At 50.8% G+C, this 27,986-nt stretch overlaps 1 protein-coding gene and 1 pseudogene across 1 annotated transcript; one reads left to right on the top strand and one right to left on the bottom strand.

Moving 5' to 3' along the window:
* Positions 1 to 15,824: 15,824 nt before the first annotated feature.
* On the top strand, positions 15,825 to 17,982 carry LOC120697345 (acetylornithine aminotransferase, mitochondrial-like). The gene is made up of 3 exons (XM_039980523.1): positions 15,825 to 16,324; positions 16,470 to 16,904; positions 17,221 to 17,982. The coding sequence occupies exons 1-3, from the start codon at positions 15,893 to 15,895 to the stop codon at positions 17,755 to 17,757; spliced, it is 1,404 nt and encodes a 467-aa protein (XP_039836457.1). The 5' UTR covers positions 15,825 to 15,892; the 3' UTR covers positions 17,758 to 17,982.
* A 1,075-nt stretch (positions 17,983 to 19,057) lies between these two features.
* Positions 19,058 to 21,079, bottom strand: LOC120700564 (annotated as a pseudogene).
* Between the last annotated feature and the right edge of the window lie 6,907 nt (positions 21,080 to 27,986).

The following is a 27,986-nucleotide window of genomic DNA, read 5'->3' on the forward strand; positions in this document are numbered from 1 at the left end:
AAAACCTTCTGGTTGTGCCATAAAGATCTCCTCCTCAAGCTCACTATGAAGAAACGCAGTCTTCACATCCATTTGCTCTAATTCAAAATTAAATAGAGCAACCAAAACTAACAAAGATTGAATTGAAGTATGCTTCACAACTAGAGAAAATACCTCATGATAGTCAATTTCCTCCTTCTGACTGAAGCCCTTAGCAACCAGTCTAGCTTTGTATCTTGGAGCAACAATATCTGGAGAAGCATTTTTGAGCTTAAACACCCATTTACAACCAACAATCTTGCGCCCTTTGGGCGGCAACACCAAATCCCAAGTATCATTCTTATGCAATGATTCCATCTCCTCAGTCATAGCCTGGACCCAACTAGCTGCCTGAGGACTACTAACTGCCTCTCTGTAAGTGCTAGGCTCATCATGAATAATATCCTCAGCAACTGTCAAAGCGAAGGCAACTGTACCTCTACCTCGCGCAACTGGTGTGACCCACTCTCCATAGCGCTGTGGTGGTCTTCTCTATCTCTGTGAATGATCTGCTATAGAAGAGTCTGGAGCATCTGAAGCTCCACCTGAAACTGTATCCTCCAACTTACCATTAGTTGCATCTGACTCATCATATGCCTCATCTGTGTCACCCTGAACACCATCTGCAGACTCTGACAACAATGGTTGCATGCTGACTGTTAACTGTAGTAGACTCGGTCACTGGAGTCTCTACCTCAAATGTTACCCTCTGTGTTACTTGCTCTGCCTCTGAACCACCACCTGGAGAAGCTCCACCTGAAGTGGATGCCTCTTCCAATTGCCGACAATTTGGAGTAACGTTCGCCATCTCATCAAAGGTCACATCTCTACCGACGATCACTTTCGGGGGTTTTACATCTTTACACCACAAATGATACCCCTTAACTCCATCACCATAATCAAGAAAGACACACTTCAAAGCTCGAGGTTCCAACTTGTTCTGGCGAATGTGTGCATACGCCGGACAACCAAATACCTTCAAGTGATCATACTGAGATGGCTTGCCAGACCACACCTCCTCTGGTGTCTTACAATCTATAGCTGTCGATGGTGAGCGATTAACCAAGTAGCATGCTGTAGTAACTGCCTGCCCAAAGACTCTGTGGTAACCCGACATGAGAGAGCATGCAACGAGTCCTCTCCAATAGTGTCCTATTCATACGTTTCGCTGCTCCATTCTGCTGTGGAGTGCCAACTATGGTGTAGTGTCGAATTATGCCAGCGTCCCGGCAATATTTCTCAAACTCTCCCGAGCGGAACTCAGTGCCATTGTCTGATCTCAAATATTTGACCTTTCTTTCTGTTTGTGTTTCCACCATAGCCTTCCACTGACGGAAACGAGCAAATGTCTCATCTTTGGACTTCAAGATGTAGACCCAAACCTTCCTGCTGAAATCATCAATAAAGGTTAACAAATATTTTTCACCTCCAATAGATGTCACCGGTGCATCACCCCACAAGTCAGTATGCACATAGTCAAAAATAGCTCTAGTTGTGTGAACTGACCTGCTGAACCTCAAACGAGTTTGCTTCCCAAAAACACAATGCTCACAGAACTGCAAACTACCTGTCTTTCGACTGCCCAACAGACCACGACAACTCAACTCAGCCATACCACACTCTGACATGTGCCCCAATCTCATATGCCACAATGTATTCATAGTATCATCATCAACCTGGGAACTAGAAGCCACTGCTGCAACTGACCCAGTAAGCAAACTGCCCTGCAGAAAATACAAGTCATCTGTATCTGTAGTAGTAAGAGCCTTCATCACACACAAGGAACCCCTGAAAACCTTGATCTGATAGTTATGTGTCACAAACTTATAGCCCTTCCGATCAAGTGCTATGAAAGAGATCAAATTCTTCTTCAGCCCAACCACATGGCGAACATTTGTGAGTGTACGAACAATACCATCAAACATCTTGAATCTGATTGTTCCAATACCAACAACTCTACACTTTGTGTCATTACCCATCGAAACTGAACCACCATTCAATGATTCATAAGTAGCAAACCACTCTCTGTGCAGACACATATGGTAAGATCAAGCAGAATCAAAAATCCAACCAGTGCTAAAGCTCATGTCACAATCAATTGATGTACTAGAAGCACACTGCCCAACTGAAGAACTGTCTGCACTGACAAGTAACTCACCAGACTCAACTGAATCACCATATGCAACTGCCACACTAGCTGCCGAAGAATTTTCACCCTTGCTGCCATCACCTTGCTTGTCCCTCTTTTTCTTCAACTTAGGACAATCCCACTTAAAATGGCCAAAGTCCTTGCAATACTTGCACTGAATTTCTTTACCTGAATGTGATTTTGAACGACCCTTAGATTTCCTCTTGCCACTGCCAGATGCATCACCACTACTATGACCACGCTCTATGGATCTCCCACGACTCACCACAAGACCCTCGCTCTGGCCATGACTCTCCATGTGTCGGTGTTTTATCGTCGGGTTCTCCGAGGGGTATCCCAAGGAGAGTGGTTATGAGTAGGGACTCGTCGAGATCAGAACGCGATGGTGCAAGGAACACAAGGATTTAGACAGATTCAGGCCGCCGGAGTGTAATACCCTACGTCCTGTATGGTGGTTTGTATTCCCTTAGATGTTGTTCGATGTTTTGGAGGGATCCCTGCCCACCCTTATATATATCTTAGGGGGACAGAGTTACATGGAAAGTTCTAGATGAGTACGTTTAGAATTCTACTCCGAGTCGGTCGTGTAGTTTCCCTGTACTCCAGCTAGTCTGAAATCTTGCTAGCACAAGCTGTCCAATAAATCAACCAACAAAATACTTGCAGCAATAGCTCACTAGAACATCAATCTCCATCATCTTATTAACAATATATCAAAGAACACAAATATACATCTCATGCCAACTCAACCATATAAGCAACTTGTTTTTGTATGGCAAGATAGTGACTTGAATCAACACATATGGCAAAGAAACACACCGAATCAAGAGTAGACACCAGATTTACGTGGAAACCCCTTGTAACACCCCAGGTGTTAATCACCTGTAGTTAAGGTTAATCACATGCTTGACATGATAATTAGCACTAATTCATTCTTGTATAAAGATACTAAATAATTTTGGTTAGTTTTTTTTTCATTTTTGTAATGTTGATTTACTTTAAATAATTTTGAATTCTTCTCTCTTTAGAATTTCAAATTTTATAAGGTTTCAACTTTCAAATCTAGGTGGAATGGGTTCCCGGAGCTATTCTCTACTTCTGTACAAAATATCAAGATTTTTGCATCTCTCCAACAACTTCGTTTGAGTGAGTAAAGAGAGAGGAAAGAAAATTTTATGAAAATATCAGTTTTTACTGTAGCGCCGAGAGCTTCTCCTTCGTAAATTCGCTGTTGTTCGTCAACATGCCATGCCACCTCACCTCCACGCGTTTGCAGTCGAGAGGCCTCTGGTGCTTTCCCCTTCTTCTATACGCTTCTGCTGCAGCTCGACCACTGCCCCTTTCTCTCTCCATCGTTTCTCTCTCTCACGCGCGAGCGCCGCTCGCATGCGCTACTGCTGCTGCCTGTGCTGCTGCTGCGGCGCCGAGCCGCGCGCGCGGCCACCTGCCCGCGTACCCTGCGCCATCGCCCGCCATGGCCGCGCGGCCACGAGCCGAGCCGACGTGTGCCACTTTGCCCCGCTCGCCGCCCGCTTGCGCGCCGCGGGCCTAGCCCGCGTGGCACCGGGCCATGCCTCCACGAGCCACGGCGTGCCGCAGACGCGCCCAGCTCCACCTGGCCTCGTGCCATCTCGCCTCGCCGCCGCGCCGTTTCGCGGCGCCACCACCCGCCATAGTCGCCGCCGCCCCAACTCACCGCGGAGTCCCCTCATCCGTGCCCCCACTGCCCAAATCGAGCACGCCATCACCCTCCACTCCATCTCCTGAAGCTCATGCACCCCACCATCGCCGCCCTCGCCTGCCGGAGCGCCGCCGCCGCCTCCATGAACGCCGGCGAGCCCCTGCTCGCCGTGGCGCCGCCCGTCCGCTCTCCCTTGGCTCAAATCGAGTACTCCACCACCTTCCTAGCCTCTCCGTGAAGCTCATAGGCCCGGCCATCACCTTCTAGCGCTGCCGGACTGCCGCCGCCAGCGAGCAGAGCTGCCGCCGACCGCCTGCCGCTGCGGCCCCGCCTCTCCGACCGCCCCCAATCCCGTCCAAGGATACCCCAAGGTAGAGCGCGATCTCCTCTAGCCCCTCCCCCTACTCTCCCTCGCCGCCGGCGACCGCCGTCGCCGGAAACATGGCCGCCGCCGCCTCCTCTGTTACCAAATCCGGCCAAGGGCCTAGGTGCAAAGAAATAAAAGATTCCAGGTACCCCAGTGTAAAAACCAGGGTCATAATTGCAATAATTGGTTTTGATTTTACCTTTTTGCAGTGAACTTTAAAAATTTATAGTAATTAGTAGAAAAATCCTAAAATAGTAAATAAATACTTTCTAGAATCCTTGTCTAAATTTATATCTTTTGGAACCAAGTTATGACATGTTTTAGTTAAACATTTTTGCTACAAAAATAGAATTATGTTTATTAGTATTTTTAAAACTAGTGGTTCTTATCTTTTAAATAAATAATGTTTGGAGCCATGTCATGCTATGAAAATTTTATGGTAGCAAGTACATATGATGCTAGTAGTAAGGTAAAAATTTTAGCCCCATTACTTGACTTTTGCTTGTTATTTCATGTGCTTTGCTAAAAATGTTAAGAAATGCATATTTTATTTATATCTCATGCTTCAATGATGTGTTGCTCGTGATTTTGAGCCAAATGTTGTTCCTGTTATGAGTAGCCCTATGTAAATTTTGGTAGGACCAATACTAGTCTTTAGCTTGAGTTCTCATATATTTTGATATTTAATGCTTGATCCATGTTTACTTTGTAAAGTATTATAACTACTCCATTAATGTTTGTTAAAATTTAAGTTAGTCCTATATAAGTTATGTTAACCTCTTGAGAACTAGTTCGTGAGTTGCTTTTATTTACTTTACTTTTATGCCTTGCTGGTTATATATTTTTGTCCTAATTGTTCTTTCTTGCTTTATATCATTGCTTAGCCTTTTCTAAGCAAGCTAGTAATGCTTCTTAGTAGGAAACACTTCAGGCTAAAAATACTTGAATAAGCTCCCGTGTTGTAGCACCAACGCAGTTTACCTTTTGAGTGTGTATGCGGTGCTTGCTCGATAAATGATTGCCCAGTCATATCTTTGTTCCTAATCGTATCGCATTGCATTGCATCGTGTTTGTGCCCATCCAAGCGTGGCTTTGTATCTGCCCTACTTGTCTTTTTTTGCGGTATCGTCTATTGTACTTCCATGCATTCAAACATCTGCCTTGGTGCATCTCATTTAGGTACGCTAAATGTACCACGTGTGGACGTGGAGCACGTGCTGACGGAACTGAACCACAAGACGGTGTTGGGTGGACGCGTCCTGAAGAGTGAAAGACCCACTGGAGCAATCGAAGATCCGACTCAAAGTCGGAAGGGCCCAAGGCCTTGTTAATACTAACACTAGCTTAGTGTTACTCCCAGGCAAGCCCCGGAGCATAACCCTTAACTTCAGTATTCAATGTTTATTTATATAATTATTGTGCATTTACGTTCTAGGAGTTGATTGGAACCATAGATGCATGATCCCTAGGTTTCCTCAGTTACTCCACTAGTGTGCAGGTCGTTAGTATTGCAATGCTTAATTAGGGCTCGGTAGAAGTCGAGTGATTCCTGTCACTCGCGAGCTATAGGTCCTGGTTACTTATGGAAAAGTGGTTTGAGAATGAATCTGTGAGGAAAGAAAAATGGAGACCGGGCGGAGAGGAATTGGATTATGGATATGGAATGTTTGGAAAGTGGACCTCCGCCTGTGTCGATTGAGGACCGTTCTGTTGTTGGCAGTGCTGATCGAGGATTGAACAGTACTAACCACATACCGGAAGTAGGAGGTAGTCGAAACCGGTAAGCTGTGTACCACCTTACAGCGGTGATTTGAATTCCGCCATGCTACGCTGGGCGTGGGAGTTGGCGGGTGTTGGATAGGATGCCGCCTCCGGGTTCTCCGGGAGTTCACTGCGAGGGGCCCATCACCTGGGTTTTAGCAGGCGTAGTTCAGATGCCGTGGTAATGTGGAAACAGTTGACGCGCGTGGCCCGACAGGGCTTGCATGTGTCGTGTGAGTTAGGTCCACCTTGCAAGGTTAAATCGGATCGATTCGCCGTGACTCGCGGTTATGAGAGCCTTGATCTCTTTGTCACATCGTAGTAAGAAAGTGGAATGAAAGAGGAATGGAAAAGATTGGTTTGTGAGTTACTGAAGAATAATCTGCTCCACCATGTGTGCTCTAGATGTTTAGGCGAAGTTAGTTAATACTCGCTGTACTAAATGGAGCTAAAATATTGAAAGTAAGGATTCACTCCTAGCAGCATTTCAGCAAAAGAACTCCAGAGCCAAAAAGCTTGGCATGTCTAGATAATGGGCTAAGTATACCCAAAGTCGGGTAAGCCTTGCTGAGTATTAGTATACTCAGGGTTTGTTGTCACCCTGTTTTCAGGTAACTGCTGCTGGCTGGAGCTAACCAGGATTCACATCGGTGGGCTCGATGTGACGTCCTCACGTCATCGTAGTAATCGTTGTTTTTCTAAACTCAACTTCTAATTAGTTTCCGCTGCATTTTGAACTCTGATATTTTACGTAAACTTGTGTGTAAAACTCCACTTTGTAAATTAACTTTGAGAAATTTTGTCTGCTTGTAATCATCTGTGCTCGTCTTCGTGCGAGACTTCCAGTGTTTTTCGATCCTTAAACCGACAGACGTCCGGATTACACCGTTTTAAGTGCACAGTAACTTGATTAAACATTAAGATGATAGTTAGCGCACTTAAGCCGGTTTAATTTGGGCTGTCCTGTTACAGCTGGTATCAGAGCCGAAACGCACTGGGGATGATTACTTGCATGCTTAATTAAGTTTAAAACTAACTTTTTGGCTTGCAAAATGTTCGGTTTCGAAAGTTTGACGCTAGTTGCGCTAAGGAATAAGATAGATAGCTCGTATGCCCTGTCTAGGTTTTATTAGTTATGGTGGCATTTATGTATCTATTTTATTCCAGCACTTCCAGCATTTACTTTCCGTTAAACCTTACTTTGGTGCACAACTGTTATTCTGTAACGACGCACCTACGCTGAGGTAAGCAAGGTGAGTGTTCTGATAGTCCTTAGAATAGCCCACGTGTTTCATACGTGCGCGGGTCCCGTATGTTGAGCATACGAGGAGGTGACAAGGCTCAATTCAAACGAGCCTGTCGCTATCTGCCGCCTGATATGGAGTGCGGATTTCATGCCGTGTGATTGTGATCACGGCCATTTCGTAAGGCAATGTTACGAGATGTAAACCTGTCATGCGATTGGCCATGACCGTGACCCTTGGGACACGTCTACCCTTGGATGTCCCGTAAGGCGAGTGTACGGGAAGTGAATACGTTGTTATGACGTATGCAGCGCTGCCCATTCAGCGTCGAACGTCTGGGTGCCATCTCTATAGTGGATGGTAATGTATGTGTGAATATGTGGAAAACTGCATATGCGTTACCCGTGTGGCGTAGGACACATGGGGGCCGTTCGTGTGTGCTGGCACGAAGGGTCCAGAAATGGATATTTATATCTATCTCTGTGTTCTTTTGCAGGAAACTAACCACGTTAAGCGCGTTATAAAATCATTGATCGTAGGAACGACTAGTCTATATATAGGGAGAGAACGTAATTGTGTCACCGATTGTCCTCGTATACCATATTTTGGTACTTGTTTGGGTGAGAAACGCTAGAACGTGCATGCATCTTGGCATAATCTTGAGTTTGATTGATTGTCATGCTTGTCGCGTCGTTTGCTAAAATGTGATGCTTTTACCTTAAGGTTCACCTAGATTTCGTGTTATTAGTAGTGAGACCTATACAATCTGCTAGTCTGACCCTGGTTGAGAAGATCTTTCTCAGCGGCTTTGGATCATGTGAGAACCTTTCCAGTAGATCTTAGCTTGTCATTCAAGTCAACCTCTTGATTCATGTCAATCTGCTAGTCTGACCCTGGTTGAGAAGATCTTTCTCAGCGGCTTTGGATCATGTGAGAACCTTTCCAGTAGATCTTAGCTTGTCATTCAAGTCAACCTCTTGATTCATGTCTTGGACCAATTCCAACAAAACCACTACTACTTTTCATGGCAAAGCCTTGAATTTGCCAACAAAGTCTTTCAATCCATCGTTCAATGATCGGCCTATCATTGATTTCGTAATCTATATTGTTGGCTATTTTGATTCTAACACCGGAACTTTGTACATTCCATTCTTGCTCAGTAGTTTTGGATAAATTAAAAAAAGTTTATGACAAAATAACTTTTTGAATACAGTCATTGCAACAATCATGCATCACGTCATTGGTCAGTGCATGGTGTTGCATCATCGTCGAGAATCCATAGATTGACTAACGGGAATGCGTTCGAGTGTAACATCGTGGGTTGTCTTGGATTCCCTCTAACCTATCTTGACTCTTCTGGCCTGTTGGGTTGCTACTCTTGTTTTCTCTTGTGGTGGTGTTTAGTTGCATGACCCTGATGCCGCGACGGAACCTAGGGCCTCATGTGTGTTGCAGCCACATGATGGAGCCACTAGGAGCGCGCTGGTGTCTCGGTATATGTGACATACCTCACCTCAATCCATTCTTATGCAACCCTTACTAGTGTCCTAACTTCTAATACTTACTCAAGGGTATAGGGTTAACACGAGTTTAGTCACGAGAGAACGGTCCTAAGACGCGTGTTGTATTGTGTGCATCGCAAACTCATGCGTGTATGCATCATATTTTGTGCACCTAATATATGCATAAAACCTGGGCCTCATCATCTTTGCACCATGGTGTATGCATCATTGGGCCAGCATCATAACTAATGCATCAGGTCATATGCACCATTTCATTGTGTATGGAACATTTTATCATCGTGTTGCACCAGCATTGCAATCATGCATTCCAGGAGTGCATCATTATCCGAGCCATCAAGCATTTGCACTTTGGGGTGGAACATTTTATCTTTATTTCTTGGCATGGTGGCATCGCATTAGCATAAATAAGCATGCTTTACAACTAGTATCGTGCAACTCATTCAAATAATATAATTCTGAGCAAGGATGTTCCGAAATTTCCATTTAAACCCATCTTCCGTACTATCCTCACTTGTTCTCCCAAGCCTTGTGCTGAATCTCATCGACATCCGCTTTCTTCATGTCATGATCTCAGCATTGTGAGAACTGACCATCTTGTCTCATCATCATTCCTTGTTCGGTTTAACTTTTCTTTTAAGATCTGAAAACCTTATTTTGACTCAGTTATCCTATCTAGCTGAAGAACCGTGTACGAAACGAGTTTGATGCTTTCTTAAAAACGATCATCGTCATCAGGAGGCGTCCCTGGCTGCATGCAAGGAGGAAGTTCCTTTCGCTTTAGTGGCAAAATCCTAGATCTGGAATGCGTTCGTAATCTTTGGAGTTCCATAAATGACCCTGATCAAGGTTTGGAGCTAGAAAATCCTATATGCAGTGCTAGTTACGGTTATTGTGCTACAAAAAAATCTAGTAACTATGCATCGTGTAGACCTTTTGTTGACTCGCCAACCCAGTTAAGTTTTCTCAAATACTCGTCTATATCTGTAGTAGGCTCATGTGCCTGCTGGTCAAATTCTACCAAACAATCATGGTTGAACCTCTCTGTCGCTTATTCTAAAGAGGATCTGGTGCAAGATTAATCTCTTTTTATGCCTTGGCCTTAGAATCTTTTCCTCGTAAATCATGTCATTACTTTATCAGTTTTGTTTTGTACGCTGCTTGTTTCATCTCTATTTTTTTCCTCAGTTTTTTTTTATGTTTATCGGCCTTATCTCATGTGGGTGCTCAACCGGACAGAATCTAATGTTGCTCGTTAATCAAGTAATCGTGTCGATGGACGCAATCTGTATGTGAAGCTTAAACAAGAGTTTTATTTCTTGCAGTTTGTGGTAGCGAATCTCTATTACTCTCATGTTATACTTCCGTTTTTTGATCACCTCCTTGCTATCCCTCCGTCTTGTAATTCTTATCCATGCACGATCTATTTATGCTACAAGGGATTTCTCGTTGGAAATATTCCTGGCAGTGCCGCAATGAAACCAAGAGCCTACTCTGAGCAATCGACACAGGCTGGTACCGCTCGACACCTGATGGTATTGAGATTGCTAATCATGATCCCTTATACAACTATGTCGGTATGCTATCTCCTTGTGGGCATTCCCCGCATCTAGCGTTCGTGGTTCTGCCTGGAAATCTCTATACCGGCCCAAAATCTAGTGAGTCTTTCTTCCGAATTTACGAAGGGGCTGGTCTTTGAAAGAACTGTTAATGGACGAAAATATTAGAAGACTGAAAAAGGGTGGTAGACAAGTGACCCTGTTAAATCTGCCGAGAGGATCAAAACTACCTATGCTATTGCTGTTGGAACGAGAGGGCATACAACACTGAAGTTGGACAAGTTACTAATCGAAGAAAATCGTGGGAGATATCGTGATTTTGATACCTTGCTTCTTAAACTTTCTCTACGTTCTCACTCTTTATCTGCAAAGGATCATATCGTCAATAGCAATCTTCTCTAATGTGACTTTGTCCTGCTGGCTTTGATGGTTAATCTGCTCCTCTCCCCTAGAGAGTCATTCGTGCTGAATCTCGGGACGAGATTCTTTTAAGGGGGTGAGGCTGTAACACCCCAGGTGTTAATCACCTGTAGTTAAGGTTAATCACATGCTTGACATGATAATTAGCACTAATTCATTCTTGTATAAAGAAACTAAATAATTTTGGTTAGTTTTTTTTTTCATTTTTGTAATGTTGATTTACTTTAAATAATTTTGAATTCTTCTCTCTTTAGAATTTCAAATTTTATAAGGTTTCAACTTTCAAATCTAGGTGGAATGGGTTCCCGGAGCTATTCTCTACTTCTGTACAAAATATCAAGATTTTTGCATCTCTCCAACAACTTCGTTTGAGTGAGTAAAGAGAGAGGAAAGAAAATTTTATGAAAATATCAGTTTTTACTGTAGCGCCGAGAGCTTCTCCTTCGTAAATTCGCTGTTGTTCGTCAACATGCCATGCCACCTCACCTCCACGCGTTTGCAGTCGAGAGGCCTCTGGTGCTTTCCCCTTCTTCTATACGCTTCTGCTGCAGCTCGACCACTGCCCCTTTCTCTCTCCATCGTTTCTCTCTCTCACGCGCGAGCGCCGCTCGCATGCGCTACTGCTGCTGCCTGTGCTGCTGCTGCGGCGCCGAGCCGCGCGCGCGGCCACCTGCCCGCGTACCCTGCGCCGTCGCCCGCCATGGCCGCGCGGCCACGAGCCGAGCCGACGTGTGCCACTTTGCCCCGCTCGCCGCCCGCTTGCGCGCCGCGGGCCTAGCCCGCGTGGCACCGGGCCATGCCTCCACGAGCCACGGCGTGCCGCAGACGCGCCCAGCTCCACCTGGCCTCGTGCCATCTCGCCTCGCCGCCGCGCCGTTTCGCGGCGCCACCACCCGCCATAGTCGCCGCCGCCCCAACTCACCGCGGAGTCCCCTCATCCGTGCCCCCACTGCCCAAATCGAGCACGCCATCACCCTCCACTCCATCTCCTGAAGCTCATGCACCCCACCATCGCCGCCCTCGCCTGCCGGAGCGCCGCCGCCGCCTCCATGAACGCCGGCGAGCCCCTGCTCGCCATGGCGCCGCCCGTCCGCTCTCCCTTGGCTCAAATCGAGTACTCCACCACCTTCCTAGCCTCTCCGTGAAGCTCATAGGCCCGGCCATCACCTTCTAGCGCTGCCGGACTGCCGCCGCCGGCGAGCAGAGCCGCCGCCGACCGCCTGCCGCTGCGGCCCCGCCTCTCCGACCGCCCCCAATCCCGTCCAAGGATACCCCAAGGTAGAGCGCGATCTCCTCTAGCCCCTCCCCCTACTCTCCCTCGCCGCCGGCGACCGCCGTCGCCGGAAACATGGCCGCCGCCGCCTCCTCTGTTACCAAATCCGGCCAAGGGCCTAGGTGCAAAGAAATAAAAGATTCCAGGTACCCCAGTGTAAAAACCAGGGTCATAATTGCAATAATTGGTTTTGATTTTACCTTTTTGCAGTGAACTTTAAGAATTTATAGTAATTAGTAGAAAAATCCTAAAATAGTAAATAAATACTTTCTAGAATCCTTGTCTAAATTTCTATCTTTTGGAACCAAGTTATGACATGTTTTAGTTAAACATTTTTGCTACAAAAATAGAATTATGTTTATTAGTATTTTTAAAACTAGTGGTTCTTATCTTTTAAATAAATAATGTTTGGAGCCATGTCATGCTATGAAAATTTTATGGTAGCAAGTACATATGATGCTAGTAGTAAGGTAAAAATTTTAGCCCCATTACTTGACTTTTGCTTGTTATTTCATGTGCTTTGCTAAAAATGTTAAGAAATGCATATTTTATTTATATCTCATGCTTCAATGATGTGTTGCTCGTGATTTTGAGCCAAATGTTGTTCCTGTTATGAGTAGCCCTATGTAAATTTTGGTAGGACCAATACTAGTCTTTAGCTTGAGTTCTCATATATTTTGATATTTAATGCTTGATCCATGTTTACTTTGTAAAGTATTATAACTACTCCATTAATGTTTGTTAAAATTTAAGTTAGTCCTATATAAGTTATGTTAACCTCTTGAGAACTAGTTCGTGAGTTGCTTTTATTTACTTTACTTTTATGCCTTGCTGGTTATATATTTTTGTCCTAATTGTTCTTTCTTGCTTTATATCATTGCTTAGCCTTTTCTAAGCAAGCTAGTAATGCTTCTTAGTAGGAAACACTTCAGGCTAAAAATACTTGAATAAGCTCCCGTGTTGTAGCACCAACGCAGTTTACCTTTTGAGTGTGTATGCGGTGCTTGCTCGATAAATGATTGCCCAGTCATATCTTTGTTCCTAATCGTATCGCATTGCATTGCATCGTGTTTGTGCCCATCCAAGCGTGGCTTTGTATCTGCCCTACTTGTCTTTTTTTGCGGTATCGTCTATTGTACTTCCATGCATTCAAACATCTGCCTTGGTGCATCTCATTTAGGTACGCTAAATGTACCACGTGTGGACGTGGAGCACGTGCTGACGGAACTGAACCACAAGACGGTGTTGGGTGGACGCGTCCTGAAGAGTGAAAGACCCACTGGAGCAATCGAAGATCCGACTCAAAGTCGGAAGGGCCCAAGGCCTTGTTAATACTAACACTAGCTTAGTGTTACTCCCAGGCAAGCCCCGGAGCATAACCCTTAACTTCAGTATTCAATGTTTATTTATATAATTATTGTGCATTTACGTTCTAGGAGTTGATTGGAACCATAGATGCATGATCCCTAGGTTTCCTCAGTTACTCCACTAGTGTGCAGGTCGTTAGTATTGCAATGCTTAATTAGGGCTCGGTAGAAGTCGAGTGATTCCTGTCACTCGCGAGCTATAGGTCCTGGTTACTTATGGAAAAGTGGTTTGAGAATGAATCTGTGAGGAAAGAAAAATGGAGACCGGGCGGAGAGGAATTGGATTATGGATATGGAATGTTTGGAAAGTGGACCTCCGCCTGTGTCGATTGAGGACCGTTCTGTTGTTGGCAGTGCTGATCGAGGATTGAACAGTACTAACCACATACCGGAAGTAGGAGGTAGTCGAAACCGGTAAGCTGTGTACCACCTTACAGCGGTGATTTGAATTCCGCCATGCTACGCTGGGCGTGGGAGTTGGCGGGTGTTGGATAGGATGCCGCCTCCGGGTTCTCCGGGAGTTCACTGCGAGGGGCCCATCACCTGGGTTTTAGCAGGCGTAGTTCAGATGCCGTGGTAATGTGGAAACAGTTGACGCGCGTGGCCCGACAGGGCTTGCATGTGTCGTGTGAGTTAGGTCCACCTTGCAAGGTTAAATCGGATCGATTCGCCGTGACTCGCGGTTATGAGAGCCTTGATCTCTTTGTCACATCGTAGTAAGAAAGTGGAATGAAAGAGGAATGGAAAAGATTGGTTTGTGAGTTACTGAAGAATAATCTGCTCCACCATGTGTGCTCTAGATGTTTAGGCGAAGTTAGTTAATACTCGCTGTACTAAATGGAGCTAAAATATTGAAAGTAAGGATTCACTCCTAGCAGCATTTCAGCAAAAGAACTCCAGAGCCAAAAAGCTTGGCATGTCTAGATAATGGGCTAAGTATACCCAAAGTCGGGTAAGCCTTGCTGAGTATTAGTATACTCAGGGTTTGTTGTCACCCTGTTTTCAGGTAACTGCTGCTGGCTGGAGCTAACCAGGATTCACATCGGTGGGCTCGATGTGACGTCCTCACGTCATCGTAGTAATCGTTGTTTTTCTAAACTCAACTTCTAATTAGTTTCCGCTGCATTTTGAACTCTGATATTTTACGTAAACTTGTGTGTAAAACTCCACTTTGTAAATTAACTTTGAGAAATTTTGTCTGCTTGTAATCATCTGTGCTCGTCTTCGTGCGAGACTTCCAGTGTTTTTCGATCCTTAAACCGACAGACGTCCGGATTACACCGTTTTAAGTGCACAGTAACTTGATTAAACATTAAGATGATAGTTAGCGCACTTAAGCCGGTTTAATTTGGGCTGTCCTGTTACACCCCTTGCGGGGAAAAACCACGGTCGACGACGAGCAATCCACTATGAGATAAAGCAATACATGAGGTGGGAGCCAACGAGATGGGGAGGCTCCAAATCCCCCACTCAATTTCACTTTCTATTGGATGGATTTTTTTTGAAGCCTCTCATCTGGGTACAGCTATAGTATCTGTTCATACACGTATACGCACACCCACCCAACACACGCACAGCTCACTCACACCACTATATGTGTACAAACAGCCCTACAACTACACTCAGAAACGAAAAACGCGTCCTTCTTGAGATCACCAGAAGATTTCGTAGACGACGGGTGCGTCGCAATCCCTTTGTGGCTCCACGCGTGAGAGACACTGAGATTTATTGGGGGCACACCCCAGTGAGAGACGCGGGTGTGATTCCTGGGAATCGAACCCGCGCCGGTAGCGTGGCCACTACCACCGCTAGCCACCCGAGCTCAGTTCGGTTCTCTCTATTGGATGGATTTGGTGGATCTAAACCTCTTATTTCTTCTCCCCCAACTCCCTAACCCTATCTCTCAAGAATAGAATGGATACCCCTCTGTTCAGCTCGCAGCCACGTAAGGGGCTTATAATGGCAGCTTTGCAAAGAGGCCCTTGAAGCTCAAAACAATTGCAAACAGCTCCAATATCAATATACAACATATGTAGACTTTATTTTTCTTAACAAATGAGTTAATGGGCTTCCAAATATGGTGAAATAGGAGTTGCACATCACATAATTACTATGAAAACTTGGCCCCAGGTGGTAGCCGGCGAGATTTTTTTAGTTTTAGATGATGTAGTTTGGCAGTTAGCTGTTATTAGCGAGAAGGAAACCAGAGTTTGAAACGTGCTTGTCCTCAGACTTTTGACCAAGCAGGCCGGCTGACCGAATGACCCGAGACGGCTGCGCCTGCGCGCACGCCGCTGCTACCGACCGCGCCACCCAGCTCGTGCACCTACTCCCTCCCCCTCTCCGTCTCGCTTCCACGCGGGCCCCACCCACGCTTGATCCGAAGCCATGGCCGCCCACACACGATCGATGTTTCGATCCCCCCCCCCCCCCCCCCCCCCCCGCCCCAAGACCCCCTAGCCGGCAAGGCAAACCCCGGTGATTATAATCCCCACGCGACGGAACGCTCACTCCCCGTCCAATTCGATCCGCCATGAACTCGCTCCAGTCCTTCCTCGCCGTCGCGCCCGTCGCCGCCTCCGGCGCGGGCTCGGGCGCGCGGCTCGCCCCGTCGTCCCGCCGCGCCCGCGCCCGCGTCTCGGCCTGCCTCGCCACGCCGCCGCCGCCGCCGCCGCCGCCCCCGACCGCTGCGGCGGCGGCGCGGCGGGAGCTGTCGGCGGCGAGCCTGGCGGTCGTCGAGGACGAGGCGCGGTACCTCGTGGGCACCTACAACCGCTCCCGCGTCGTCATCGACGGCGGGCGCGGGTGCAAGCTCTACGACCTCGACGGCCGCGAGTACCTCGACATGGCCTCCGGCATCGCCGTCACCGCGCTCGGCCACGCCGACCCCGACGTCACCGCCACCCTCGCCCGCCAGTCCGCCACCCTCATCCACGCCAGCAACGTCCAGTACACCAGGCCCCAGGTGCGTTCCCCCCAGTGTCCTTTGCTCCTCCTCCTCCGCCCACGACGTGTTCGACGCATTGCCCCCGCCGGCCCGCGCCCTCGCTCCTCCCTTCCTTTACAAGCTCGCTGTCCCTGACCTTGCTCTTCCGCTCCCTGGGCCGCAGGTGGCGCTCGCGAAGCGGCTCGTGGAGGCGTCCTTCGCGGACCGCGCCTTCTTCGCCAACTCCGGCACCGAGGCCAACGAGGCGGCCATCAAGTTCTCCCGCAAGTTCCAGCGGGTCGCGCACCCCGACACCGACGCGCCCCCCGCCGAGTTCCTGGCCTTCTCCAACTGCTTCCACGGCCGGACCATGGGCTCCGTCGCGCTCACCAGCAAGTCGCAGTACCGGGAGCCCTTCGCGCCCGTCATGCCCGGCGGGACCTTCGTGGAGTACGGCGACTTGCACGAGTCCAAGAAGGTGATACAGTCCGGCAAGCTCGCCGCTGTGTTCGTGGAGCCCGTGCAGGGTGAGGGTGGCATTCATAGTGCCACCCAGGAGTTCTTGCAGGGGCTGCGGGAGGCATGCGACGAGGCTGGAGCTCTCTTGGTCTTTGATGAGGTATGCTGTGCTCTGCCATTGCTACTTTCTGTTCTATTCAATTTTAAAGAAAGAACAGCACGATTGTGCTAAACTTTATTTGATTCAAGATGCATATAAAATTTGTTAAGAAAGATTAAGCATTTAGGTCATGAACGAAGATTTGAGGCAGGGGATGCCTTCCACGAGTTAACAGGAACATGAGAGTCTGTATTTCTGTTCTTTTTTGAATTAACACCATTTCACTGTTGCATTCCCTGACTGACTGTCAAGTTGCATCTATCAGTAAAGTGGATAACTTTCTAATCTAATGTTGCTCTATGGTTTTTAAAAACAGGTGCAATGTGGTTTGGGGCGCACAGGTTACCTCTGGGCCCATGAGGCGTATGGAGTAGCACCGGACATTATGACCTTAGCAAAGCCACTAGCCAATGGGCTCCCCATCGGGGCTGTCTTGGTCAAGGAAAAGGTTGCTGCAGCCATAAGCTACGGTGACCATGGTACTACATTCGGCGGTAACCCTCTTGTCTGCCAGGCTGCGTTAACTGTATTGGACAAAATCCAGAAACCTGGTTTCTTGGCTGAGGTGTCCAAGAAAGGAGAGAACTTCAAGCAGCTTCTCCGCACCAAGCTGAGCGGAAACCCGCACGTAAAGGAGGTCCGTGGTGTTGGCCTCATTGTTGGCATCGAGCTAGATGTACCGGCTGGTCCTCTTGTTGATGCATGCCTTGATGCTGGTGTCATAATGCTGACAGCTGGGAAAGGCAATGTTGTGAGGCTCGTGCCGCCACTCATCATCTCAGAGAAGGAGCTGCAGCATGCCGCGGATGTTATAAGGGACTGTCTACCGGCGCTTGATGTTGCTACTTCTTAATGTAACCACAGGTCTTTACCCATTGGTGCTAGAGTGATCCTCCCTTTTGGGAGGTTCAGATAATGTATGTTATAGGTCCACATATGGAAGCTTGTTCCAAATTCTGGAATCGAATAATTTCATGTTGGATCTACTTTTCCGAGAATGGCTTGTTGGATGTCATCGCTGTCAATTTGCAAGATGTTGTTCTGAGAAGTAAATTTCAACAAAGAGTAGTATTTGACACATTTGTTGTTGAAATTCTCTTAGTGCAACTCGAGTACAACAAAAAGGACCAAGTCGGTTTGCACAATAATTTTGGCCTATCATTTTCTAATCCCATCAGCATGGCAGCATCAGCATTAAACTTCACGTACAATAATTTTTTTGCAAGAACATTTGTAATCCTTGGCTCCTATAGTCCTATGCTTGTTGTCCTCATTACTCAGCTGTAATTCCTCTTTGGGAACTGTAAAGTATGCAATACGTCGCATCATTTGCAAGACAGCTTCGTCATAGCGGCAGGTTATGTTCTGCAAAAGAGACATCAAAATTTGAGTGGTCATTCATGTATTTCACACAAGCAGAAGAAGGGAAATGGGAGCTTAAGCTGATCAGTTCTTTCTCAATAATGTATATATGCTCAGGCTTTCCACCAAGAAGTGTCTCCCCGTACCACCATTTCTTGATCATCCTGGTGAGGCGTCCATCAAAACCAGAGCTAAGATTAATGGCATCCGACTTGTTCTCAAACTTGTGGAATTCCAACGGAAAGATTACCTGGTAAAGAAATGCAGAGCTATGAGCATGGTAAAGGGAAAATTTGCCAAAGGCTGCTACTATTTTTCTAATCCTGATCTTGGATTTCTTGGCATTGCTTTATGAAGATCATCAGACATCAGTTCATCACCTTTCCAAAAATTTCTTTCAGCTTTTAACTAATAATTTTTTTTTTGTAAACTACCAGCAATATTTTGCCTACAGTCAAACCATCAAGGGGACAAAAGCATTATCATCTAACTAGACAAATTCTGTCCAACATCCATGCTGACTTCTGAATAATTATGCAATCAAACTGACAGAGAACAAACTTTTGTGAATCGTGAGTTTAATAGATTGCCTACAATCAAACCATCAGGTGGACAAGAATCGAATGGTTGCATATCGGACTATCAAAAGAGAAAATTTGAATTTTGGAAATACAAGTCCATCAAAAGAGAGTGGAGGGAGCAACGAACAAGCAGTGATTTATTGGATTGGATGTGATCGTTTTCAATTTACAAGATGATGTTGTTCTGAGAGTAAATGGAGCATGTCTCTCTCAGTTGTGCAAAAGCCTCGCAAGCACTCCGACGATTGGTGCGACGGTGACGGTGGACGGCTCGGCCTGCTGGAAATTCTGCCGGGAATCGTTGTAGTGGTCGTTCCCGTCGGGCCCTCCGACGATGGCGCCGACGAGCACGTTGGGTTTGGGCGTGCTCTTGCTGAAGTAGTCGAAGCCGCCCTTGCAGGTGATCTTGCCGGGGCTGCTCTTGATGGACGGCACCGACGAGCCGCGGTGGTGGACCTCCGCCGGGAACCTCGGCCCGTAGCCGACCATGTAGCTCATCCGCCCGGGGTTGGCGCCGAGGATGTAGTCCACCTGCGACCGCGCGAACGATAGGAGCTGCGGCGGTGGCAGCGCCGCGCCGCCGCCGCACCGGAGCGAGGCGCCCGCCAGGTGGTCGGCGTGCGCGGCGGCGACGAACGCCGCCGACGTGACGTACTGCATGTTGTTCCACGGCTGCACCCAGAGCATGCCGCCGGGGCTCAGCTTGGCGCCATGCTGCACCACGTTGCAGAAGAACTGCTCCAGGCTCCTCTTCATCGCCGCCGGGTTGCCGGCGTCCGGCAGCTTCCCTTCGAGGATAAGCTGCAAACAAGAACAATTATCATTGCAGATTATTTTTCTGTTGTAGTTGTGTAACTGTCGAATTCTACAGGGGTGGACAGTTGGTTAATAAATCTAGCATGGCCAGGTGCATGCTCGCTTGCCTTGGCCACCAGTGCCTGGGCGCCGAGGAACTTCTTGTCCCACGAGAGCGTTGACTGCACCTCGCCGCCGTTGCCGTCGCCGGCGATGAAGGCCTTGTAGTCTTCGCGCCCGGTGGCGACGAAGAGCCAGACTGCAGCCCAGATCAGCTCGTCCTGCCCCATTTTTTTTAATTCCGGCATCAAGAACAACACATTAATTATTCCACTGTGAGACTGAGACATCGATCATCATGGAGTATTTCATAATGTCGTTTGATCAAATTTCGGTAGATATTATTCGAACTTTAGAGAAAAAACGCAAATGACACTCCGATAGTACCTCGTCGCCGCTGCTCGGATAGAATTCTCCGGCCCCCGGCACGCTGTTATGGTAGAGGCCACGGCGGTTCTTGGCGAAACGGAACAGCTGCAATATAATGGACGATCGTACGAACATTCATGAGTTTTGCAACGTGTCGTGGCCATGTAGGCGTGCATGCATGCACGCGCGTGTCGTCCTAGTATGTACCTGCTCCGCGTGGCCGAGGAGCGACGCGCTGTAGCCGGCGTCGAGCCGGCGGAACGCGACGGCGGCGGCGGCGAGCGCGGCGGTCGTCTCGGCGGCGGCGTCGGAGCCCGGGCGGGAGGCGTCGACGCTGTAGGCCGTCCGGGGCGTGTCCATGTCCTCGGGGCGCTGCCAGCACGAGTGGTCCGAGTCGCCGTCGCCGACCTGCACGTACAGGGTCTCCTCGGCCGCGTGCGCCCGGGCCAGGTAGTCCGCGCCCCACCGCACGGCGGCCAGCGCGTTCCGGAGCTCCCCCGCCGCCGCCAGCGGCCGCGCGTACTCAACGACGCCCCACGCCAGCATCGTCACCGTGAACGCCATCGGGAGCCCGAACTTGACGTTGTCGCCGGAGTCGTAGTAGCCGCCGGTGAGGTCCACCTGCATGCAAATTTAATTTGCCTCACATCAGCATGCATGGACGCATGCATGTACAATGCATGTCGTCAGGGCCTCAGGGGTGATCGGTGATGAAATGAATTAATCTCGTGGATGCCATGCAAATGTGTAGTGTGTGGCGGCGGCGGCGCGTTTACGCCGTGGTCGCGGCCGTCGGCGAGCGCGGACTGCGGAGTCGCCGCGCCACTGGACGCGCTGGTTGGCCGGCAGCTTGCCGGAGCGCCGCCCCTCGAAGTAGAGCAGCGAGTTGGACAGCGCGGCGCGGTAGTCGGGCTGGCCGCCGTCGCTGGAGGAGATCGCGCAGCCGCCCAAGCAGCACAGAGCCGCGAGCCCAGCAGCGGCAAGGAGCTGCCGCACCATGCTACCCATCTCTCTCACAAGCTTGTGCCTAGGGATCTCTCCCAAATCAAATCAAATCTCCGAGCAGGGTGAAGTGGTGAAGTTTTCTACTTGCTTGCATCTCTCCTTGTTCTTGCTACGGGTAGGGTATTTATAGGCAGATGATGAACGCAGTTGAACCCAGTCGGTCTAAAAGGAAGTAGAAAACACATACGGATTTATTTGAAATCGATCGTAAATGTAATTAGTATGGGATGATTTCGTGGCGTCCAAACAGGATGCCTGCTCCGGAAACATACCTGAATCTGCTCGGAGAATCGACGTAGGGAATACGAGTGAGCGACACGTGCTGCAACACTAGCTACAGTTTCACCATCTGCATGGTCCATCGGCTTGAACAATGCAAGAGGAAAGGCGTGCATGCTGGAGGCACGGTGACTCGACATTGATCGGGCGAGATAGAGTAAGGATATACTACTACTTTTAAATTGGGGGGGGGGGGGGGGGGGGGGTAAAATCAGAGACGTATGCTAGTAAAGGATGTGATTTGGATCTTGGAGCCAGGAGAGAATGTAATCACCATTATTAACTCATGGAGATCGTGGTTTATCGTATATTTGGATCCATTCCTGTCGGATACCATGATTAGGGGCACTCTAGTCATGGGACTAAAATCGCCATAAAAACGCAAACACATATTAGACAAATCGGGCCCACGAAGGCCTACAGTCTCCTTCCAATCCGGAAGAAAGGAAAGGACTCAAAGAAGCCCAATACGCGGCCCACGTACTCAGTGCGGCCCATCCGCACTCCCCTCGAACCCGCGGGGCGATCTCCACCTCGCTCGAGGGCTCCCCGCCGAGACCCTCGACCGCGCCCCGCGTCTCCGCCTCGCTCGAGGCCACCCCTCGACGGAAAGGACAAACGGCCCTTCCGCTCACCCGCCCGCCGTACGGGGGCATTAAATTCCAACCACTCTTCCACAGCGCCCGGGTCAGACGGCGTCAGGCCGCCACTCCACACAGTGGCTGTGACCGGAGTCCCGTCCGCCAACTCCGGTCACTGCTCCACCATTCCGGACGCTGTGGCGACACTGTGGGAACCTGCGACGCAGTGCGAGACGTGCTCGGCACTGCTCCAGCTGCTGTACTGCCAACTCCCCATACCTCCTTCAAATTTTCCCCTCTGCGGAGCCCTCGAACGGCATGGGCACGAACCTCGGAAGCGGCTCTGGCTTTGACCAGGACAAGACCCTGGCCTGTAAGACCCTCGGGACGTCGCCACGCCACGCCTGGAGGACGGTACCCCCTACAGCAACGACCACGCCACCCGCTGGAGTCACCAGGACGCCGGCGCGATCTCCGCAAGACCAAGGACGATGCCCAAGACAACTGCCGCGCTCGGCGCCATACCCCACAGTGTACTTCCCACAGTGCTTGACCACTGCACCCCCGCGATTCGGGGATAAGACGACGACTTCCACGATCTCCTGTGCATGTACACCGCCCCTCCTTGTGTCTATAAAAGGAGGAGGTGGGCTTTCCCTTAAGGAGGTCGGCCCATCCGATAGAACACAACGCTCAGCACCACCCACAGAGCACATACGCTCTTCTAAGCTCCGATATTGGCACTCGCCTCAATCAACTCCTCCTCTAATAGAGACCTGGGAGCTTCCCTCCCTCTCTCGCCTCGCTTGTACCCCCTACTACAGGCACCCCCGGTGCAAGACCGTACAGTGCTCACGCACACCCCTTTGCTGGACGTACGGAACCACGGCCGGAACCAGGATAAACCCATGCGTAATTGTGTTGCCTCTTGCATCAACATCTGGGACGAGAAACACGCATCATCATCACTAGTTGGGTCTGGACCGCCGGGTCAGGACACCGACAGTTGGCGCGCCAGGTAGGGGGGCGCTGCGTGACATTTCTCTTTTGTTCCCATTTGATCTCTAGGGACCGCGAGTAGATCCAACCCATTTCCCATGGCATTTCGGATCCGCTCCCAGGGAGATACGTGATCTGGTTAGGGAGTCTTGAGTTCAGAGCAACCGGCAACGGTTACCTCATGGAGCTCCTCTCGCCCAGACGCAACCCCGACGCTCCGGCATCACCAGCCCGGCGCAACAGTCGTTCGGGTCAGCACTCGCGACAAGCGCGCATGGAGCAGCGCAGGGCGGCACACCTCAGCTCCCCCACATGGGTTGAGGTTGGCATGTCGCAGCTCAGCGTCGCGGCTGACGGAGCCACCACTTCATCATCACGTGCCCCGGCGCCATCTGCGCCGGCACCATCATCGACTACAACCCCAGTGCCTCCCAGGGAGGACGTGACTGTGCCATCGCCCTTTCCCTTCGGGATGCGCAACCCTGCCACCTATGCCTCTTCGTCCAGCACCAACTTCACCGAGTACGAGGATCTGCCGGGTCATCACCTCCTCTCGATCCGCAACCTCATCGCGTCATCTCCTGACAACTCTTACCCCGAGATGGCGGGTTCGATCGCCGATGACATCAGCTTCTTTATGGACAACTTCACGGCCGAGGAGGCCGAGGACTACTCCGGGGTCTATGACCTCGATGCTTTCCGCTCGTTCCAGCTCGCGGCGGCTTACTGCCTCACCTGCTCTGAGGACTCCAGCGAGGGGAATTACGATCCCACTCGGGAGTGCTTCATGGCCGAGCTCGCGGACGGACGAAACGACAACGCCCCGGGCAATGACTGGAACGGCGGGGCAGACGCGCAGGCAAACCAACCAGTGGTGCCTGTCGTGACCCCTTCTTCTTCGTCAAGCTCGGCGGCGCGGCAGGCACAGTTGGCGCAACTCAAGGAGCTTCAAGCCAAGCTCGACGAGCAGCGTCGGCAGACACAGGAGCTGCGCGCCGTACCGCGCGTGGCGCGCGTGCCCAGGCGGCGGGACACGCTGCCCAGGAGCGGATCCTAGCCGACGACAACGTCGACAAACCTCCGGAACTGAAAACGGCCGGCGAAAAACTCGTCGCTGCGGCCTACCTACTCCAAGCAATGCCCGAGCCACCTACGACTTCGGGTCGCAACCTGCGCCACGAAGCACAGGTGCTCATCGAGCAGGCTACTGTGCAGCAGGCCGAGAGCTCTACGTCTCGCATACGCTCGATGGTCCCGAAGGTCGGAGGTACAGCACACCAGGGCCACGAGGCCTCGGTGCACACTCCACCAGGAGGGAAGAAAAAGGCAGCCGCAACGGATGGTGCGAAGGCACCCTCGGTGCGCGATCGCATCGGAAAGACTCCCGCAAGGGAGCAACTCCACGACACGCGCGGACATGCAGGCGACGGTGACGCCTGCAACATCATCAATGGCAGGAAGTACACCCCTCGACGGGGTGGCCGCTTCGACCCCGAGCACGACAGGGGCGAGTCACCGGAGCCTCCGGGCACCCGTGTGTTCAGCCGAGAGATTCGTACCGCTCCCTTTCCCCCGCACTTTCGACAGCCCACCACCCTCGTCAAGTACACGGGCGAGACCGATCCCGCAGTCTGGCTCAACGACTATCGCCTGGCATGTTAGCTGGGCGGCGCGACGGACGACGCGGTCATCATCCGCAACCTTCCCCTTCACCTCGCTGGCGCCACGCGAACGTGGCTCGAGCACTTGCCCGTGGACCAGATCCATAACTGGGCCGACCTAGTCAACATCTTCGTGGGCAACTTCCAGGGCACGTACGTGCGCCCTGGGAACTCCTGGGACCTCAAAGGGTGTCGGCAGAAGCTCAATGAGTCCTTGCGCGACTACGTGCAGCGCTTCTCCAAGCAGTGTACCGAACTCCCCAGCGTCACCCACGTCGAGGTCATCAACGCCTTCCTCGAAGGCACGACGTACAGGAACCTGGTGCACGAGCTTACGCGAAGCCGTCCCGCCAACACCAACGAGTTGTTCGATGCTGCCATCAACTACGCCGCCGGCGAGGAGGCAGTTGGTGCCATTTTCGACGACAAGCCGAACAAGCGCAAGGAAGATGCGCCCGCAGAGGGTAGCAACGCCAAGACCAACGCCCCTGCCAAGAAGCAAATGCGTGGGAAGAAGGGGGAGAAGCCGGCCCCACCGAACAAGCGCGGACCAAGACAGGTGGAGGACTCCGACGAGGCCTTCGTCGCCGCCCCGGACCGCAAAGGACCTCGAGGACCCCCTCGAGGCGGTGGAGGCCTATTCGACGACATGCTCAAGAAGTCATGCCCTTACCACAAGGGCTCGGTCAACCACACCCTCGAGCAGTGCGAGATGCTCCGAAAATACTACAACCGCGTCGCGCATCGCGACGAGGACAAGAAGAAGGATGCTGGCGACAAAGGTGGAGATGACGAGTTCCCCCCGGTGGAGAATGTCTTTTTCATCTTTGGAGGGCCGACAACGAACATGACCTCTCGGCAGCGCAAGCGCGAGTGCCGGGAAGTCTCCTCCGTCACCAAGGCCACGCCATCCTACCTCGACTGGTCGGAAGACACCATTTCCTTCGGCCGCGAGGACCACCCCGACTACGTCCGCACCCGGGACGGTATCCACTCGTTATCGACCCCATCATCGGCAACACCCGCTTCTGCAAGGTGCTCATGGACGGAGGCAGCAGCCTCAACATCATGTACGCCCACACCTTGGAGCTCATGGGGATCGGATTGAATAAGCTCCGCCCCAGAAAGTCGCCATTCCACGGTGTTGCGCTGGGGAAGCGAGTCCAACCCCTCGGCCAGATCAACCTACCCGTCTGTTTCGGCACGGCAGCCAACTTCCGCAAGGAAGTGCTCACCTTTGAGGTGGTGGGGTTTCGGGGAGCCTACCATGCCATCCTTGGCCGTCCCTGCTACGCCAAGTTCATGGCCATCCCCAACTACACCTACCTCAAGCTGAAGATGCCGGGTCCAAAGGGTGTCATCACCGTCGGCTCCTCGTTCGAGCACGCCTACGAGTGTGATGTCGAGTGCGTCGAGCACGCAGAGGCTCAAGCGGAGGATGAGGCCCTCGCAGCCACCCTCGACATGATGGCAAGCGAGGCCTTGGACTCCACGTATCGGCACGCGGGCAGCTTCGAACCCGCCGAGGGTATCCAGAAGGTGCCCCTCGACCCGAATCACCCCGACGACAAGGCGTTGTAGGTCAGCGCCAACCTCGACAGCAAATAGGAAGTGGTGCTCGTTGACTTTCTCCTCGCCAACACAGACATCTTTGCGTGGAGCCCCGCGGACATGCCTGGCATACCGAGGGAGGTCATCGAGCACTCCCTTGACATCCGACCCAACTCCAAGCCGGTGAAGCAGCGCATGCGACGCTTCGACGAGCTCAAGCGCCGGGCAATCGGCGAGGAGCTGCAGAAACTTCTGGCGGCCGGATTCATCAAGGAGGTATTCCATCCCGAGTGGCTAGCTAATCCTGTATTAGTAAAGAAAAAGAATGGAAGTTGGAGGATGTGCGTAGACTACACTAGTTTAAATAAAGCATGTCCGAAGGTTCCCTTTCCTTTGCCACGTATTGATCAAATCGTCGATTCAACTGCGGGATGCGAACTTTTATCCTTTCTTGATGCTTATTCTGGTTAGCACCAAATCAAGATGAAAGAGTCCGACCAGCTCGCGACCTCTTTTATCACACCTTTCAGCATGTATTGCTACGTCACGATGCCTTTTGGCCTCAGAAATGCCGGAGCTACATATCAGCGGTGTATGCTCCACGTGTTCGAGGACCATCTCGGGCGAAACGTAGAAGCATATGTCGACGACATCGTTGTAAAATCCAGGAAGGCGGACGACCTGGTCGCTAATCTCAGGATCGCGTTCGATTGCCTAAGGGCCAAAGGGGTAAAACTCAACCCCGAGAAGTGCGTGTTCGGAGTCCCTCGAGGCATGCTCTTGGATAAGGAGCTGATCCGTGACATCCATGATGGCATCTGCGGTCACCACACCGCGCCGTGCACCCTCGTGGGTAATGCGTTTCGGCAAGGCTTTTACTGGCCCACCGCGGTCGCCGATGCCACCGACGTTGTGCAGACCTGCGAGGGTTGCCAGTTCTATGCTCGAAAGACGTACTTCCCGGCCCATGCTCTGCAGACCATCCCTATCATGTGGCCGTTTGTAGTGTGGGGATTGGACCTCGTTGGCCCGCTGCAGAAGGCGCCCGGGGGCTACACCCACTTGTTGGTGGCAATCGACAAATTCTCCAAGTGGATCAAGGCTCGACCCATAGGCAAGATTAGATCCGAGCAGGCCGTTTTGTTCTTTACTAACATTGTCTTCAGGTTCGGAGTCCCGAACTCGATCATCACGGACAACGGCACCCAGTTCACAGGCAAGAAGTTCTTGGCGTTCTGCGACAGCTACCATATACGCGTGGACTGGTCGGCTGTGGCACACCCACAGACGAACGGGCAAGTGGAATGTGCCAATGGCATGATCCTCCAAGGCCTCAAGCCAATGATCTTCAACAAGTTGAACAAGTTTGGCCGAAGGTGGCTCACAGAGCTACCCTCGGTTATCTGGAGCCTGAGGACGACCCCGAGCAGGGCCATGGGTTTTACCCCATTCTTCCTCGTCTATGGCGCCGAGGCCATGTTCCCCATGGACCTGGAGTACGGGTCACCGAGGCTCAAGGCCTATCAAGAGCAGCAGAACCAGCAAGCCCGCGAGGACTCGCTGGATCAAGTGGACGAGGCTCGAGACGTGGCGCTCCTACACTCTGCGCGTTATCAGCAGTCCTTGTGAAAATACCAAGCGCAGAGAGTTCGACGCCGAGACCTCAACAAAGAGGACTTGGTGCTGAGGCTTCTACAGGACAACAGGGGCCGCCACAACCTCTCACCACCGTGGGAAGGCCCATACATCATCGCCGAGGTGCTCAAGCCCGGCACGTACAAGCTGGCGAACGAAAGCGGCGAAGTCCTCACCAATGCTTGGAACATACAGCAACTACGT

The sequence above is a fragment of the Panicum virgatum genome, chromosome 3K, assembly GCF_016808335.1.
Source record: "Panicum virgatum strain AP13 chromosome 3K, P.virgatum_v5, whole genome shotgun sequence".
Classification (NCBI taxonomy): domain Eukaryota; kingdom Viridiplantae; phylum Streptophyta; class Magnoliopsida; order Poales; family Poaceae; genus Panicum; species Panicum virgatum.